This window comes from Pungitius pungitius, chromosome 15 (assembly GCF_949316345.1).
Source record: "Pungitius pungitius chromosome 15, fPunPun2.1, whole genome shotgun sequence".
In the NCBI taxonomy this organism is placed as follows: domain Eukaryota; kingdom Metazoa; phylum Chordata; class Actinopteri; order Perciformes; family Gasterosteidae; genus Pungitius; species Pungitius pungitius.
Window position 1 is genome coordinate 7,636,099 of NC_084914.1, and position 13,785 is coordinate 7,649,883.

General features: G+C 45.6%; 2 protein-coding genes across 3 annotated transcripts; one reads left to right on the plus strand and one right to left on the minus strand.

Moving 5' to 3' along the window:
• Positions 1-204: 204 nt before the first annotated feature.
• fggy (FGGY carbohydrate kinase domain containing) lies at positions 205-8,286 on the minus strand. Of its 2 annotated transcripts, none has more exons than XM_037459214.2 (16): positions 8,161-8,286; positions 7,672-7,865; positions 7,077-7,188; positions 6,494-6,645; positions 5,986-6,074; positions 5,554-5,669; positions 5,303-5,431; positions 4,317-4,420; positions 3,772-3,879; positions 3,460-3,521; positions 2,764-2,926; positions 2,419-2,493; positions 2,055-2,175; positions 1,780-1,874; positions 666-724; positions 205-435 (listed from the first exon to the last, which is right to left on the minus strand). In XM_037459214.2, exons 2-16 carry the CDS (start codon positions 7,852-7,854, stop codon positions 354-356), a joined length of 1,650 nt encoding a protein of 549 aa, XP_037315111.2. In that variant the 5' UTR covers positions 7,855-7,865; positions 8,161-8,286; the 3' UTR covers positions 205-353. The 2 variants fall into 2 exon arrangements, with proteins under 2 accessions (XP_037315111.2, XP_037315110.2); XM_037459213.2 differs by having other exon boundaries at positions 666-727.
• A 2,115-nt stretch (positions 8,287-10,401) lies between these two features.
• On the plus strand, positions 10,402-13,546 carry LOC119209630 (transcription factor Jun-like). Its single transcript, XM_037459073.2, has one exon. The coding sequence runs from the start codon at positions 11,778-11,780 to the stop codon at positions 12,774-12,776; it is 999 nt and encodes a 332-aa protein (XP_037314970.2). The 5' UTR covers positions 10,402-11,777; the 3' UTR covers positions 12,777-13,546.
• The last annotated feature ends 239 nt before the right edge of the window (positions 13,547-13,785 follow it).

Here is a 13,785-nt window from a genome sequence, read left to right on the forward strand (position 1 = left end):
CCTGCAGCCCCCCTCCCTCCCCCCCCTCATTTTGGGTAGAACTGCAGCCTCTAAAAAGCTCCAACTGCTCGTCTCCACAGAGGTCTTCTCCACGGACATGTGCCCGCCGGCTTGAAATCCGAGCCCACGCTGAAATGATTAGAACCAAGTAAACCTGCTCAATGACTTTCAACCTCAAAGTGGCGTTGTTTCCCGGATTTAAAAAAAAAAAAAAAAAAAAAAAAACTGGATCGTTAATTTCTGTGAAAGCAGCAAGGTCAGGATTCGTCTTCTCGTTTCCAGTGAGTGGATTTGTCATCACTATGACGACAGGGAGAGTCACTTCCAGCTCGGCCGGCCTTCCACCAGCAGCGTCATTGCTGGTTCATGAGGGCCTGGTACTCCCTCTGGTGGGCCAACAGTCGCAGGAACACTTTGTACTTTCTCTCATAGAAGCTGAGAAAAGAACAAAATGGGAAAAATAGTTACACAAAAGGGGATGAAATATGCAGACCACTTACATTGCGAGGTTTCCTCACAACTCCCAATCCAACTTTGAGTTTGCTTGTACAATCTTTAACTATATATACACACACATTTAATAGCAATGATACCCAGTAGAAATCAAAATCTATGTATCTTTTTTGCGTAACTTTCACCCAACTTAGAAGAGAATTCTCTCTTACCCCCGGAGCTCAGAATCGGGCCGAACAACTTTCCCCACTTTAGCCATCCTCTCCATTGCCTCCTAAGACAAAGACAAAGGGCCCTCTATAAATCACGTTATGCGCGTTCAGTTCCAGCCGTGACCCACTTACAGGAACTACAGGAGCCAACTGCAGAGCGGTTTCTGAGTTTAGGACTAATGCGGTGCGGGGCCTCTCTGCGGTCTGAGAATAATCAAAAAAATCCAGCCGGTTGACTGTGTGCAGCTCAGAGGATCAGACACAACAATTGCCTGCAGTGATTATGGCTGAAAATGGGTTGACAGGTGCAGCCTAGTCCAAACAATAACGTCTTATTTTTAGTATATCTGGCTTAAAGGCTCGCCATTCTCCTGCGCCATGAGCGCTGGCTCCGAGACACGGAGGGATGGCAGCTAGACAGTCAAACGATTCAGCCATGGCTTTATGTCTTCAACACGTTTTTCCACAAGTCTCCTCTGTAGCTGAACGCAAGCGGAGCCCCGCCGCTTTGAAGTCTTTTGAGGGCAGTTTTATTTGACTACAAAATAAGCGTATTGAATTGCATACTGTAAAATATATTGTAAAATAAACACTTTTTAAAAAGGAGAGCGCAACTCATTTCCCCGACAGTTTAAAAGTAAATCTAGACTGCAAAATGGAGGTGTGTGGTTTGGAAGAAGTGGACATTTAGAAGGTCCTTTAAGGATTTTGGGAACCAAAATGTTCAATGGAAAAAAAACTCAAAGAAGGGCATTCAGAAGTGCAAAACAAGTTACATATGCATCTCTTTCAAACAATATTTACACAATAATGATGATATAATGGATAATATCTCCTAGTTGCATAACATATTGATGTAAATTCCTATTGCAAATATTTATAATGTCTCATTGCATTTCCTTTAGTTAACTAACACTGTGCAAGTAGATCAAGATTTTCAGGGTGGTTTTCTTTTAGCAGTAACCAAGGAGACAGATGTAATTACTACATCTTTTGTGTGAAAAAGTTATGTTTAGTAGTCCATCATTTTTATAGCATTGAACACCAGAATATTCCTAATCATTAGTGCGTGAGATTAAAGTCCCCTCTCTCTACGCCATGTGGTCCACTCCACCTGTACAGTGCTGTAGTCCCGCGATGCACACGCACCCAGGACGGCTGCCCCTATCAGCACAGCCTCAATCTGGTCAGGCAACACCACTGTCAATCCTGAAGAGGACAACAGTGACAACAAAAGTGGATTTGGCAAAGACATCCGTTTTCCATGTTGTGTGGCGTTCAGTAGAAATGGTAAAGAACTTGAAGTTTTGGGGTTACAAATAAGCAACATTTTTGGATAAATGCCTCTTCAGCCTAACCGTCAAATCACAATATTAAAGCCGTCATCACCTGTAGCGTTGGCGTGAATCTGAACAAACAGGGAGTTCTTGCTCAACCCGCCGCACAGGAAGAGGGTTCGGATGTCATGACCTGCTTCTTTCATGGCCTCCAGAATGTGGAGAGTACCGAGCTGAAACCAGTGAAGGAAATACAAGTTGACAGTGCTTTCCAAATGTTTTGGAACGTTAACATTAGCATCGATGTAGCGCATGCTGACCAACATTGCTACTCTTGTATGCCATTGGAACTATTCATATTCTTATGCTTTTTAAACCAATTAGGCCAGACCTTTTTCATAATGATGATCAGAACCCTGTTTCAATTAGAAAATCATATGAGACATTTTGAAACAGATAAATCACAGTAGACTCACAGCGAGGGCTTGCACAGTGGCCAAATAGAGCAGGGCCAAGTCATCCAAGGTTTGGGAGAGTGGCAGTCCGATCACCTGTTGGACAGTAGTGAGTCATTCATGCGAGAAGGTCTCAGAGCTGGATGAGAGAAACCAAATAGGAGCTTTCTCCAAGAAAAAAGGCTGGTGGTAGCTACACTGGTTTAGTATTTACACTAAATCACCCAGAGAATCCAAATGATTTTTTTCCCTCAGAAAGTCCACCACTTAAGCATACTTAAACGTTATAGGAGGGTCATCAATAGCCTCTCCATCTCCGGTGGGCGAGTGCGGTACAATCATATTTCTTGACCCATGTCCCCTCACCATGCCCTTTAAGGTGGGGTCAGCCACGGGGGACCGGTTCCCGTGGAAGTCAGGCCACACGTGAAGACCGGAGCAAAGCAGGTCAACGGTAGAGCCGGAAGCCGCCATCAAACTCAGGTGGTTGTTCAGGTAGCTGTAGATGTTCTCGCTGGTATGGGGGAATCTGGGGAAGATAAAAGCAGGGAAATGACATTAAAGATGTTGTTGTGTGGAGAATTAACAATTGGTTCGAGAGGCCTGAAGACATGTTGACGTCAAATACCAGGAAAGGTAGAGGTGTTTCCTTAGAGAGTAATTACATTAATGATGGCTCATTAAGGGTTCCAGTCAGGCCGGTCAGTGGGCAGGCATGGACAATGTACCAGGACATTTCTATTTCATTCTAAGTAAACGTTAAGAAGCTCAAAGCCCATCAGCTTCAAAAAACTATTCACTGTAAATCAGTTAATGGTCCAATATATATATATATATATATATATTCTTTTTTATTTAATCAAACTACTTGGCAGTACACCCTCAGCCCTCAGGATGGCGCTCTGATCTAGTTGAGAACAGCTTGCATAGAGTACACCACCTTGCTAAGCTTCTAACCATCCCAGAGCTGACTAAACATTATCATACGTCAGCTAAACAGAGATGACAGCTGTGCTAGTGGGGTTTTTTCTGGGAGATGCAGCTCTAAACGCGTCAGCTGACCTCTGGCGGGCCTGTTCCTGGAGCTGAGTGTAGGCGCCGTGGCCCTTCACCATGTGGTCGATCTGAGGGGGGAAGAGAGCAAAACAGTTTAACAAAGGGGATTAAATGATGACACAGCAGCTGTGGCCCACTGAGTAAACCAGACTTAGAATATAAGATTTTTTTTTTTAATTTGAAAAAAACGCTTTAAAGAAGCATCTGTTTATTATTTTGAGGTGTTCATCAATTCATTTCAATCTTGAGTTAGACTTTTAATCTACAAAGTGTCAAAAAAATTCCCTTGAGTTATTGGGTCAATAAAATGGGACTGACCAGCCGTCCTGTGGCACTCTGTCCTCCCTCATTGAGCCACATGCCGGGCACCATGGCAGACAGGCAGGGCCCCCACACCCCGGGCACGAACAGAGGCTGCTCACTGATCTAATGCACGTCAATACAAAACGTTATGTTTTAGTTTGCATAGTGCATCACATCGACAACCTATAAAGATACAGGATGCTAATTAGCTAAAAGCCCAAATCTGCTACAGTGTATTAAATGGTGACATTTATGTTTTGAACTGTAGACGATCCTTTTTAAATAAAAAATAAAATAGAAATATATACGTAAGTATATGTATAGATGCAGTTAATGCAAACGCAAAAACATGAAACCAAGAATGTTTCCATTGTAGGTTATATTTTTATCAGCCTACTTTTAATAGATTTCATAACTTTATACTAGCATCAGCTTAGTTTTTCACAAATTAATAAAAACGTGTGAAAGCATCAGGGAGGTCGTCATGAAGTTCTTACCTTATCTACACTAAATTATTTTTAAGTCATGCAACGGGTGAAACGTAGTAGTACACAGCTCACCGCCATGTGACATGTTGATGTTCCACAGATCATCACCATGCGTGAGGTGATCGGCTGGTCCTCACAGGGCAACTGAAAGCCTTTTATATCTGCGCCTATCATCCCTAGAAAGAGCAAAATTACACATTTTTAATTAGATTTTCTAAGAATCAGAAATTATAATTTAACATTTTTTTGGGGAGTTCCCTGATAAACGGTTTGTAAAACTGAAAGTCAGGGAATAAACCCAATTATTTGCAGAGGAAACGCTTTAAATCCTTTGAAGCAATTATTTAACCTTCACATTGGAATTCAGCCCCGACACTAACTGCTGGAACAATGTTTGTCAAGCTGGTTTGAGTTTACGGTGGGAGGTTCATCTTGGTGAAGGGGGCAGGGGGTGTACATCACTGTGAAAAGCGTGATTACTAAAAGTGCAGAGTGTTTTAGCCTCTGACTGGTACGACAATGTGTGATAGGCAGAGGTCACGGCTGGAGTTCAGAGGGCAGAGTGCATGAGCAGTTTATCTCCCGGAGCAAAACCAGATGGTCGGGATTTCTGAGCCAGAGGAGTGGTCGACTGCTGCCCTGAGACTAGCAGAGTGCTCGCAGAAGCAGTAACGGCGCATCAAAAGCAGGCGCTGTTTTGGTGGTTCCTGCAGTCAAAGATGCACTTTTCAAGGCTGTATCACTGCTACAACTACTGGCTCAGAGTGCCATGAGCATCCTTTGAGATAACACTCATCCTCCAGAGACCCCTGGCCTTTCATCTGGCACCACCAGCAGGCCGACATTTACGTTTGTGCAAGGAAACTATTTGAAATGTACTGTTATCCATCACAGACACTAAACTCCTGGCTTGTGGAACACATGGAAGGCTTTCCTTAGAAACCAGGTCAAATTTTTCAACCTCGTTCCGCAAGATACCGACAATTATTATTAAGGTATTTCTCTCAAAGCCCCTTAGAACTGGAAGAAATATGATATGGCAGAAAATGACTTAATACCAAGGCCTCCAGCATGAGCATCAATGAGAGAGGCTCCGACAGCAGTTCCTGGCTCCAGACCCAGGTCTGCCGCTGCGTCCTGCGTGAGGCCGCCTCCCAACGGGCTTCCCGGGGAACAAGTCGCACTGCCTGCATGACACCACACGGCACAGCTTAAATAATGAAAGACCTGCTCTTGTGTAGGCGACGTGTTTTGAAAAGATCGCCACATAAAGTGAATATTTTGATAGATTGTTTGTTTGTGTCTTTACCTATTTTGGAAAAGTTGTTTTCCAGGAGGTCCTCTAGTCCAATGCTGGACCAAAAACCAGAATCCCATCCATCTGGAGGGCAATAAGTCCATTTACACACCAGAGTACATAAAGACCTGTGAAACGTTTCCAAACAGATCAACAGTATCTGGTGAAGACCCAAGTACAACAAAAACGTACGTCCATGACAAAAGACACACTCCTCAGAATTCCCCTGCCTCGGAGGACAACCCAGTTCTTTCTTCTAAACAGACATTTGATACGAGGATATTATTTCAGCAGCTGAGCTTCATCTTATCGTTATGAAACTGTAGTCGACTAGGTCACTTTAGACGGTTAACTCTTTGAATCAGACTCTGGAATTCATAACTCAAGCACATAATGAACATTTCCAAGGTTTGGACATCATTCAATCATTCGTCAAAAGCTCACCGTGTCAAAGAGCCTGTCGCCTTCCACGAAAGGAAGTCCGGGAGGTCGAAGAAGTGAGCCGCTTTGTCCCAACAGCTTTCTCTCAGATTCTGATTTTAAAGAAATGTGTGCGACCGAACCGATGATCAGAGAGTAATAACAGCACATGCACATAAACACTTGGATAATCTTGAGTAAATGGGTCATGATTTCTGATGAGAGACATTGCTGTTGACTTTTTTTCAAATGTATTTTTGGAGTGCCATATAGTCCCATTGTGCTGGAGCGAAGACAGACATCTCTAAGGCCGCTATCCCTAAAAAACACACTACAGGGAAGAGGGAAATTCTGAATAGTTAATATTGGATCAAACTGCTTTCATCTATCGGATGCCTTCTGAGAGGAAGGTGGACGAGGATGCAAAAAACTCAAACAACGGCGCACACATGTTGACCATCCGCCAAAACAGAGCGTGACAAAAAAAGGCACAGAGACGAGTGGCCCCGTGTTGACCTCGGTCACCTCTCACCTCTTTAAGCCAGAGCAGCTTAGGGGGTTGCAGCTCTGGTGACATGACCCCTCCCACCCTGCTCAAGACCCTGTGGCCGCTGTTGGTTATACGAGCGGCCTGTTCCTCGGCACGGTGGTCCATCCACATCACCGTGTTCCTCCGCCTGTCACCTGGGAAAGGCAGGAGAAGAAGGGGAAGGATCATGATGGGGTGAGAGCAACGTACCAAATAGCTCAGGAATTGATCCAGGAGATGATAAATAAAACTTAGAGTGTGGTGTTTATGTAATATTTAGGGAGCATGTTATCAGACATTTAATCTGGGTTCGGACTATTGTCTTCGTTGAAAATAACCTGAACGAAGCCCAAATAACTCCACGGGTTCCGTATGCCTTTACTTATGACTAGATCCAAAGATCCAAGCTACACTCAAAAGGTTTCATGCTATCTATTCCATTCAAATTTCACAATCAGCTTTATAAAATTCCGACTGATTCCACCTATAATAACTGATAGTGTACTATAATTAGGTGTGTGTGTGGAAGTTGCGCTTTTCCAACGTGCAAAGGTCAGGCTGTGAGTAAAGTAAACATTTCACTTACCACCCTGACTGACTGGCACGGGTTGGAAGTCTTGGTCTAAAACCACTAGCGAGCAGGTAGCGTCAAAGCCGATCCCTCTTACACGACTCTTCTCCACATTTTGGGTAACTCTCTGGAACAGATATAAAACATGAATTGTCAGATCAATGGTTGTACACATAAGTAATATCTGTGGAGAGATTATATGTAGGGTATGTAGGATATATCAGCAGGCACTGCATTATAGTTAGTGCATTTATATCAGCAAGTTAGCTAAAATATAATAAAAATATAATTGGATAAAAGTTAATCGTTGATGAGAAATTAAATTAATATACAAATAGCTAAATTAATTTAGGTACAACAAATATATGAACTGTGATATTAGCCATAGGCAATGGATTAACTGTTGAAATAGTTAACAGCGTAGCTAAAAGTAATAGATAAACATCTGTAATGTTACCTCTTGGGATTTCAAAAGCAAACAATATTTTATTTTATGTTGCAATATCCAATGATTTGAAATGAACACATTTGGAACATGTGTTTCATTTCAAATCACGTGGAGTTTAGTTCATTTTGGGGGACTAACTAACTCACCATGCCAGCAGCTTACCTTCACAACTGTGCAGCATTTCTCCCAGATCTCAGTGGAGGACTGGACGTAGTGGTCGGACTGCGGTTCCCAGATGCTGATGGGCTCCTCGGCAGTGGTCTCCAGCAGACCCCCCCGGGTCACCAGTGCTGCCCGCACGCTGGAGGAGCCCACGTCCACCCCGACATAATAAACCTCCGCCATGAGGACACGGGCTGAACGGGGAGGAGGAGGAGGAGGAGGAAGAGGGGGGGGGGTGATTACTAACCGGGGTGCGCTTTCAAAAGCATGTCATGGACTGATCAACTCATATCGACACGTGTTTGTAACGCCGTTGGCTTTGAAATAATGGTTTATTGGAAGTGTGTCGTCGCGTGAGACGGTGAAATGGACAGAATGGAAAACGCTACACGTCCTGCTCGTGTTCTGCACATAACCCTCCACAGGGGACGTTATTAAACACGCGGGACACGTGTACGCCAGACACAACAACAACATACGTGGACTTACCAGCTGATCAAAGCCTTATTTCAGTGCACAAAACATCACTTTTGAGTTTTCTTACAAACGCACTTTGTGCTGGACGGACTTTGTCCCCCGCGACGGAATGCGAGAAGGGACAAAAAGCGAAAATAGATTTATTTTCTCTTTTTCCTCTGGGTGGTTCAGAGGAAGGCAGCTAATGGGTTACTATGAATTACCCCTCTCTGTCTCTATTATCGTCTTATGTTTGTAGGATGCAGATTTTTAGAAGAAGATTGTGTCCAAAATAGACTCAATTTCCAAACCTAGTGGCTGAAAGTGGGAGAAGGAAAGGAGCCATATATAAAAATATAACACTGACTATTCTAAGTAGTCCAATCTAACTATAATAACGATTGATAAGCTGAATGGCAAATATTGTATTTAGGAAACTTAGTTGTGTGGAAAACTAGCTTTAGAAGCACAATATCTTTTCTGTGTAAAGAAAATAAACAAATTGATTCAGGTCGCGCCCCTTGGTGTCTGATACCGACGCACCAGGCTTTTTTTTGGGCAGAATGCACCCGGATATCACACAATTATAATTTCAACTAATCCACATCAATATTAGACGCTCAAAGAATGGGCTCCGGGAGTGTACTGATGTAGTATAAACCTCACAAAAAAGCCAACACAGAGGAAGGACGTAGAGGTGGAGGCCTCAAACCAACAGGAATATGAAAACAGGAGGCCGGTGTTCGCATTTACTAAACGTTGCGTTAGTTCTGTGTTTTACATATTCAGTACTTTCCTGACTACCTAACTTGGGATACTCCGTGTCTCAAGGGAATTGACACTGAGGTTCCTGACAAAGCATCACTATTGTGACGTGTTTGGATGAAAACGTGCCAAGAACGCACAACGCCGTGCAAATAGGTTAAACTAGATGGTGTGCGTTGTGCAGGTCTGTTTAAAAGGTCTGTGAAAAGCTGTGAGCAAAGACAGTGTACATTAGCGATGAACGAGTCTTATGTAAGCAGAAGGACATGGTTTACTCTAACAGAAAATAATCCGTTGGCAAAAGTTCACAAAAACCTGCCATCCCAAAACAATGGCCCCGTCTGCAAACTCTGTAGCCGACATCCCACCTGGTCCCTTTTTCCTCTAATGGGTTCTTTTCTCAAAGGATATCAACAGATGCCTAAAGGAAACGGGGCAGGCTGTGGTCAGCGGGTTTGAGCGTAGATGGGAGTGCGGAGAAAAACCAAGCAGCAGGACAGGAAGAAACAGATGTGCTTCAACAAACACAGCGTGGACAGTGTTTGAAATCTCATCCGTCTCTCTCTCCCTGCTTGGTGTGTGTTTGTGCGTCGAGTGTGTGTGTGTGTGTGTGTGTGTGTGTATCCCCCTGGTCCCCTGACGGTAATCAAAACTTTGCTCTGTTGATACATCAACACATACATATATAGTCTGTCTCTGAGTTTTGCTCGCATGAGAGGGGGGGGGGTAGGGGGGGGAGTGTTTCCACAGGCCCTGGACCGCCCCTCCTCTGTACAACAAAAGCAGGCTTTTTGGGAGGAGGGCCGGACCAGCTCCTGATTATAAAAACGGCATGCAGTGGAAACAGCTGGCCCTGGCCGGGAGAAGGAAAGCGCTGTTATCTATTGGAACCCATTGGGCCGGCGGAGGGGAAAAGCTGACAGAGAAACAGGAAGCGCAGCAGGCACACAGCGGTACTTTTGATAGGAAAATAGGCTACTCCTCAGTGGGGCTCAACACAGGTGTTTCAAAGAGAGACACAGAGAGCCAGTTAAGTAGACGAGAAAGTGGTTGTTCCATTAGAAGTGCTGGTTTTATGTTAGGAGAGGGGGCACAATGGAAGAAAAAAAAAAACCAACTGGTTTTGTTTAACTTCATTAGCACAGTGGTATTGGACACAAACGATTCTGACGCATTCCAGCGCTGGATTTCTACTTCACGGTGTCACATAGCTCCGAATGGGTGTTGCACAGCCGTGTTGTGAGGACAACGTGTCATCTCAAGAGTGTTGACCCGAGGCAGCTCTGGTTCTCCCAGGCTGTCTGGGGCTGTTCACTTATTTATAGTTGACTTGAGGAGAACACGTTGAATAATACAATGGGGGAGGCCAGACAGACTGGACTGCAGCTGTACAGAGCCTTCAGTCACCAGCATATATTAGGAGAGTCGACCCCAGAATGTGATGAATACATTTCCTGCATTATCCTGCAACTTAAATCAGTGCACAGGCCAAGATCAAGAGGGCAAATTTTAAAATTTAGTGGCATAACTATTCCAATGGGAGGGATCCCAGGACAGGAGATGTTGCATGTGTAACGATTATAAAGACGCATGAGGCACATAAGTGATTTGGGGATATGTACACGACATACATTTAATGGGAATATAAATTATGATTTCTCTTGACTAAAATATATCTATTTAATTCCATGTGATGGTCCAGTTCCAATGTCAATCCTTCCACTACAGATATGACCCGATTAAGTTATATAAATGTCATAAATTACACAGAACTAAATCTCTGTATACTTTGAATACAATGAATGAAAACCATATATCATGGTCATACTTCTTGCGGGTTTCCCATTATATTCAGCCACTAAGGTTGATTGTGTTTCTCAGAGCAGATATCTCCCTTCTCCGTCTACGGAGTGGTTGGAACGACGACTCAAACAAGCACAGTTGTAGAGTGGCTTTCTTAAAATGTGGTGTTCACAACAAAAGAATGCCTGATGCAGGTGTGACCTAATTTTCATTCTTGCATCTTTAACCCTTAACTACATCACCAGTCAATTGGCTGTGCGAACGTGTGGCTCAAATAAAGAAACATAAGCATTTAAGATACCAGGCACTGACAATTTCACATCACTACATCCGGACAGTGAAGCAACCGTTTGAATGTGTGTAGTTTTAGACGTGTTCCTGATTTAAAAACGTCATTCTGAGAGCGCACTGATTTCCCCCGTGTGCGTTGATCAAGGTTAAACCCCTCGGACCATCTGGAGCGGCCCTGGCTTACGGATGGGTAACTAATAATTGAGCGGGTAACTAAATATTCAAAAACACTACGTAATCCCGGCGTACATTGCTCCACCGTCTGCATTACCTAATCCCAGAAGCCATCGCGGGGAGGGCGGGGACATGGCAAGTTGTCAGGGCAACCTGCATGTCATTAAAACATACCCCACCCACTCCGTCCTTCCCAGCCAATCAGAGGCCGTAGAAATGACATCATTGTTATTTTCAGTAGAGCTGCAGCTTAGAGGTGGATAAAGTTCGTCTCCACGTTGGAAGTGATAGAAAGTATTATCGCCGTTCGGACCCGGATTCGGATTTTTTTTTGGGGGGGAAGGAAGATCCGTCGAAGCGGGACCTTGAAAGTGTGAAATACACCGAGGAACCGGCGAAGGGGGAAGAAAAGACGGGTTTTGTTGATGATCACGCCGTAACCATAAAAAAAGTTTTCTCGGGACACGAAGTTGTCAAGTGAGTTGAACTTCAACAATAGGCGGATTCTATCACAAGACGGTCGCGATCGAGGGAGGCGCAGAGCACATGTGTGTTTGTTGGTTTGTCGCAATAACAGAAAGGAGAACAAACCTCATTCAAGGTGATTTAAAACTTTTATGTCCAGAAAAATGGAAGCGACGTTTTACGACGAAGCCGTGAATGGCTCCGGCTCTCAGCATGACGGGCCGACGGTGTATGGGTTCAACCCCAAAACCCTCAAACAGACCATGACGCTCAACCTCAACGACCCGAAAAACTTCAAGCCCCAGCTGAGCGCCAAGGCCCTGGACATCCTGACGTCCCCAGACGTCGGCTTGCTGAAGCTCGCCTCGCCTGAACTGGAGAGATTAATCATCCAGTCCTGCACCGGGCTGACGACGCCCACCCCGACCCAGTTCGTCTGTCCCAAGAACATCACCGACGAGCAGGAGGGCTTCGCGGAAGGCTTCGTGAGGGCCCTGGCGGAGCTCCACTACCACCAGCAGCCCGCACCCCCCGCCGCCGCCTCCGCCGCCGCCGCCGCCCACGGTGACGCACAGACGGGCGCGAACAGCAGCATGGGATCCGGCTCCGCCGCGTCCGAGGGCGACGGGATTCCCTTCAGCTGCACGGTGCGCAGCGACCCGCCGGCGTACACGAACCTGGGGGCGTTCAGCCGGGCCGCGGGTTCCGCGTCCGCACCTGCCGGCGAGAGGAACCCGCCGATGAGCTACGCGTCCGCCCCGCACCCGTCCCACAGCAACATGGACCACCTGGCGGCGGCGGCGGCGCAGCACTCGCGGCTACACGCGCTCAAGGAGGAGCCGCAGACGGTGCCCGAGATGTCCGGCGACACCCCGCCGCTCTCCCCCATCAACATGGAGAAGCAGGAGCGAATCAAAGCGGAGAGGAAGCGCATGAGGAACAGGGTGGCCGCGTCAAAATGCCGGAAAAGGAAGCTGGAAAGGATCTCCCGGCTGGAGGACCGGGTGAAAAACCTGAAATGCCAAAACACGGAGTTAGTTTCCTCTGCCAACGTCCTGCGGGACGAGCTGGCGCTGCTCAAGCAGAAGGTCATGGACCACGTTAACAGCGGCTGCCAGCTCATTTTGACGCAGCAGCTCCAGGCTTATTAGACTACCATGAGTGGGGGGGAAAAAAAACCCAGGGACATTTCTTGTGGACCAAATTCAAATCCCTGCGTCTGTGTGACATTATCCACCAAAATGAACCGCTCAAACTGAAATCTAAGTTTCTACAAATAGCAAGAATGGACACTGATGACATACTTGTAATTGCTCAGTGCGATGAATTATTACAGAGCAGAGGCCAATGGACAAAGCACAGGGGGCCGCATATGCTTCAAATACCCCTCTGATGTGGCTTAAGAGTTCTTTTGTTTTTAAAATGCCCCACCCCCCACACTAAAAACTACAATATGTATACGTTCAAATCTGGGAAGCATGGCAAGTGTCCATACCTACAGCTAATATGATATTGTCCCAGGCAGCCTGGCGGTGTGACAGAGCATGTGTGTGTGGGATCAGATTGCAAATTGACAGAAAAAACAAAAAAAACAATGTGTACGAGGCGTTTCCCTGCAACCCCCCACCACGATGTCAAGTAGCAATTTATGCACAAATACTTGAGTCCAGCACTGAGTATCCCACCAGCGACTATACAGCATGACCAGATCGACACTAACACAAATCACACCTTTACGCGAGGACTCCTATAGGGGTGTGTGTAGCGTTTCCTGACATAACCTGCCTTACTTTCTTAACCCCTCTTTTGTTCATACAACTTTGTGACATAGAACTGAAGTAACCCTTTTTAATATTTGTACGCTGTCTTTTGAGCACTTCCGAACTGTAAATATGATCAAATAAAAACGTCGGACACGCGAGATGTGTGTATTTTCTTCGTCTCCTGAATAATTGATCATCGAATGCGTTCTTATGAAGCCCCTCACAGGTTTGTTATTGAAGGAACGGGGGGGGGGGGGGGACGCCGCGTCACCAAGTGCCGTGTGTCGCGCTCGTAATGGTCGCTGAGTCTACGCGGCCGCTGATTGGACGGCGAGGTGCCGGAAGTGAGCAGCAGGCAGCCAAATATGGCGAGAGGTCCACAGTGCGCACTGGGACG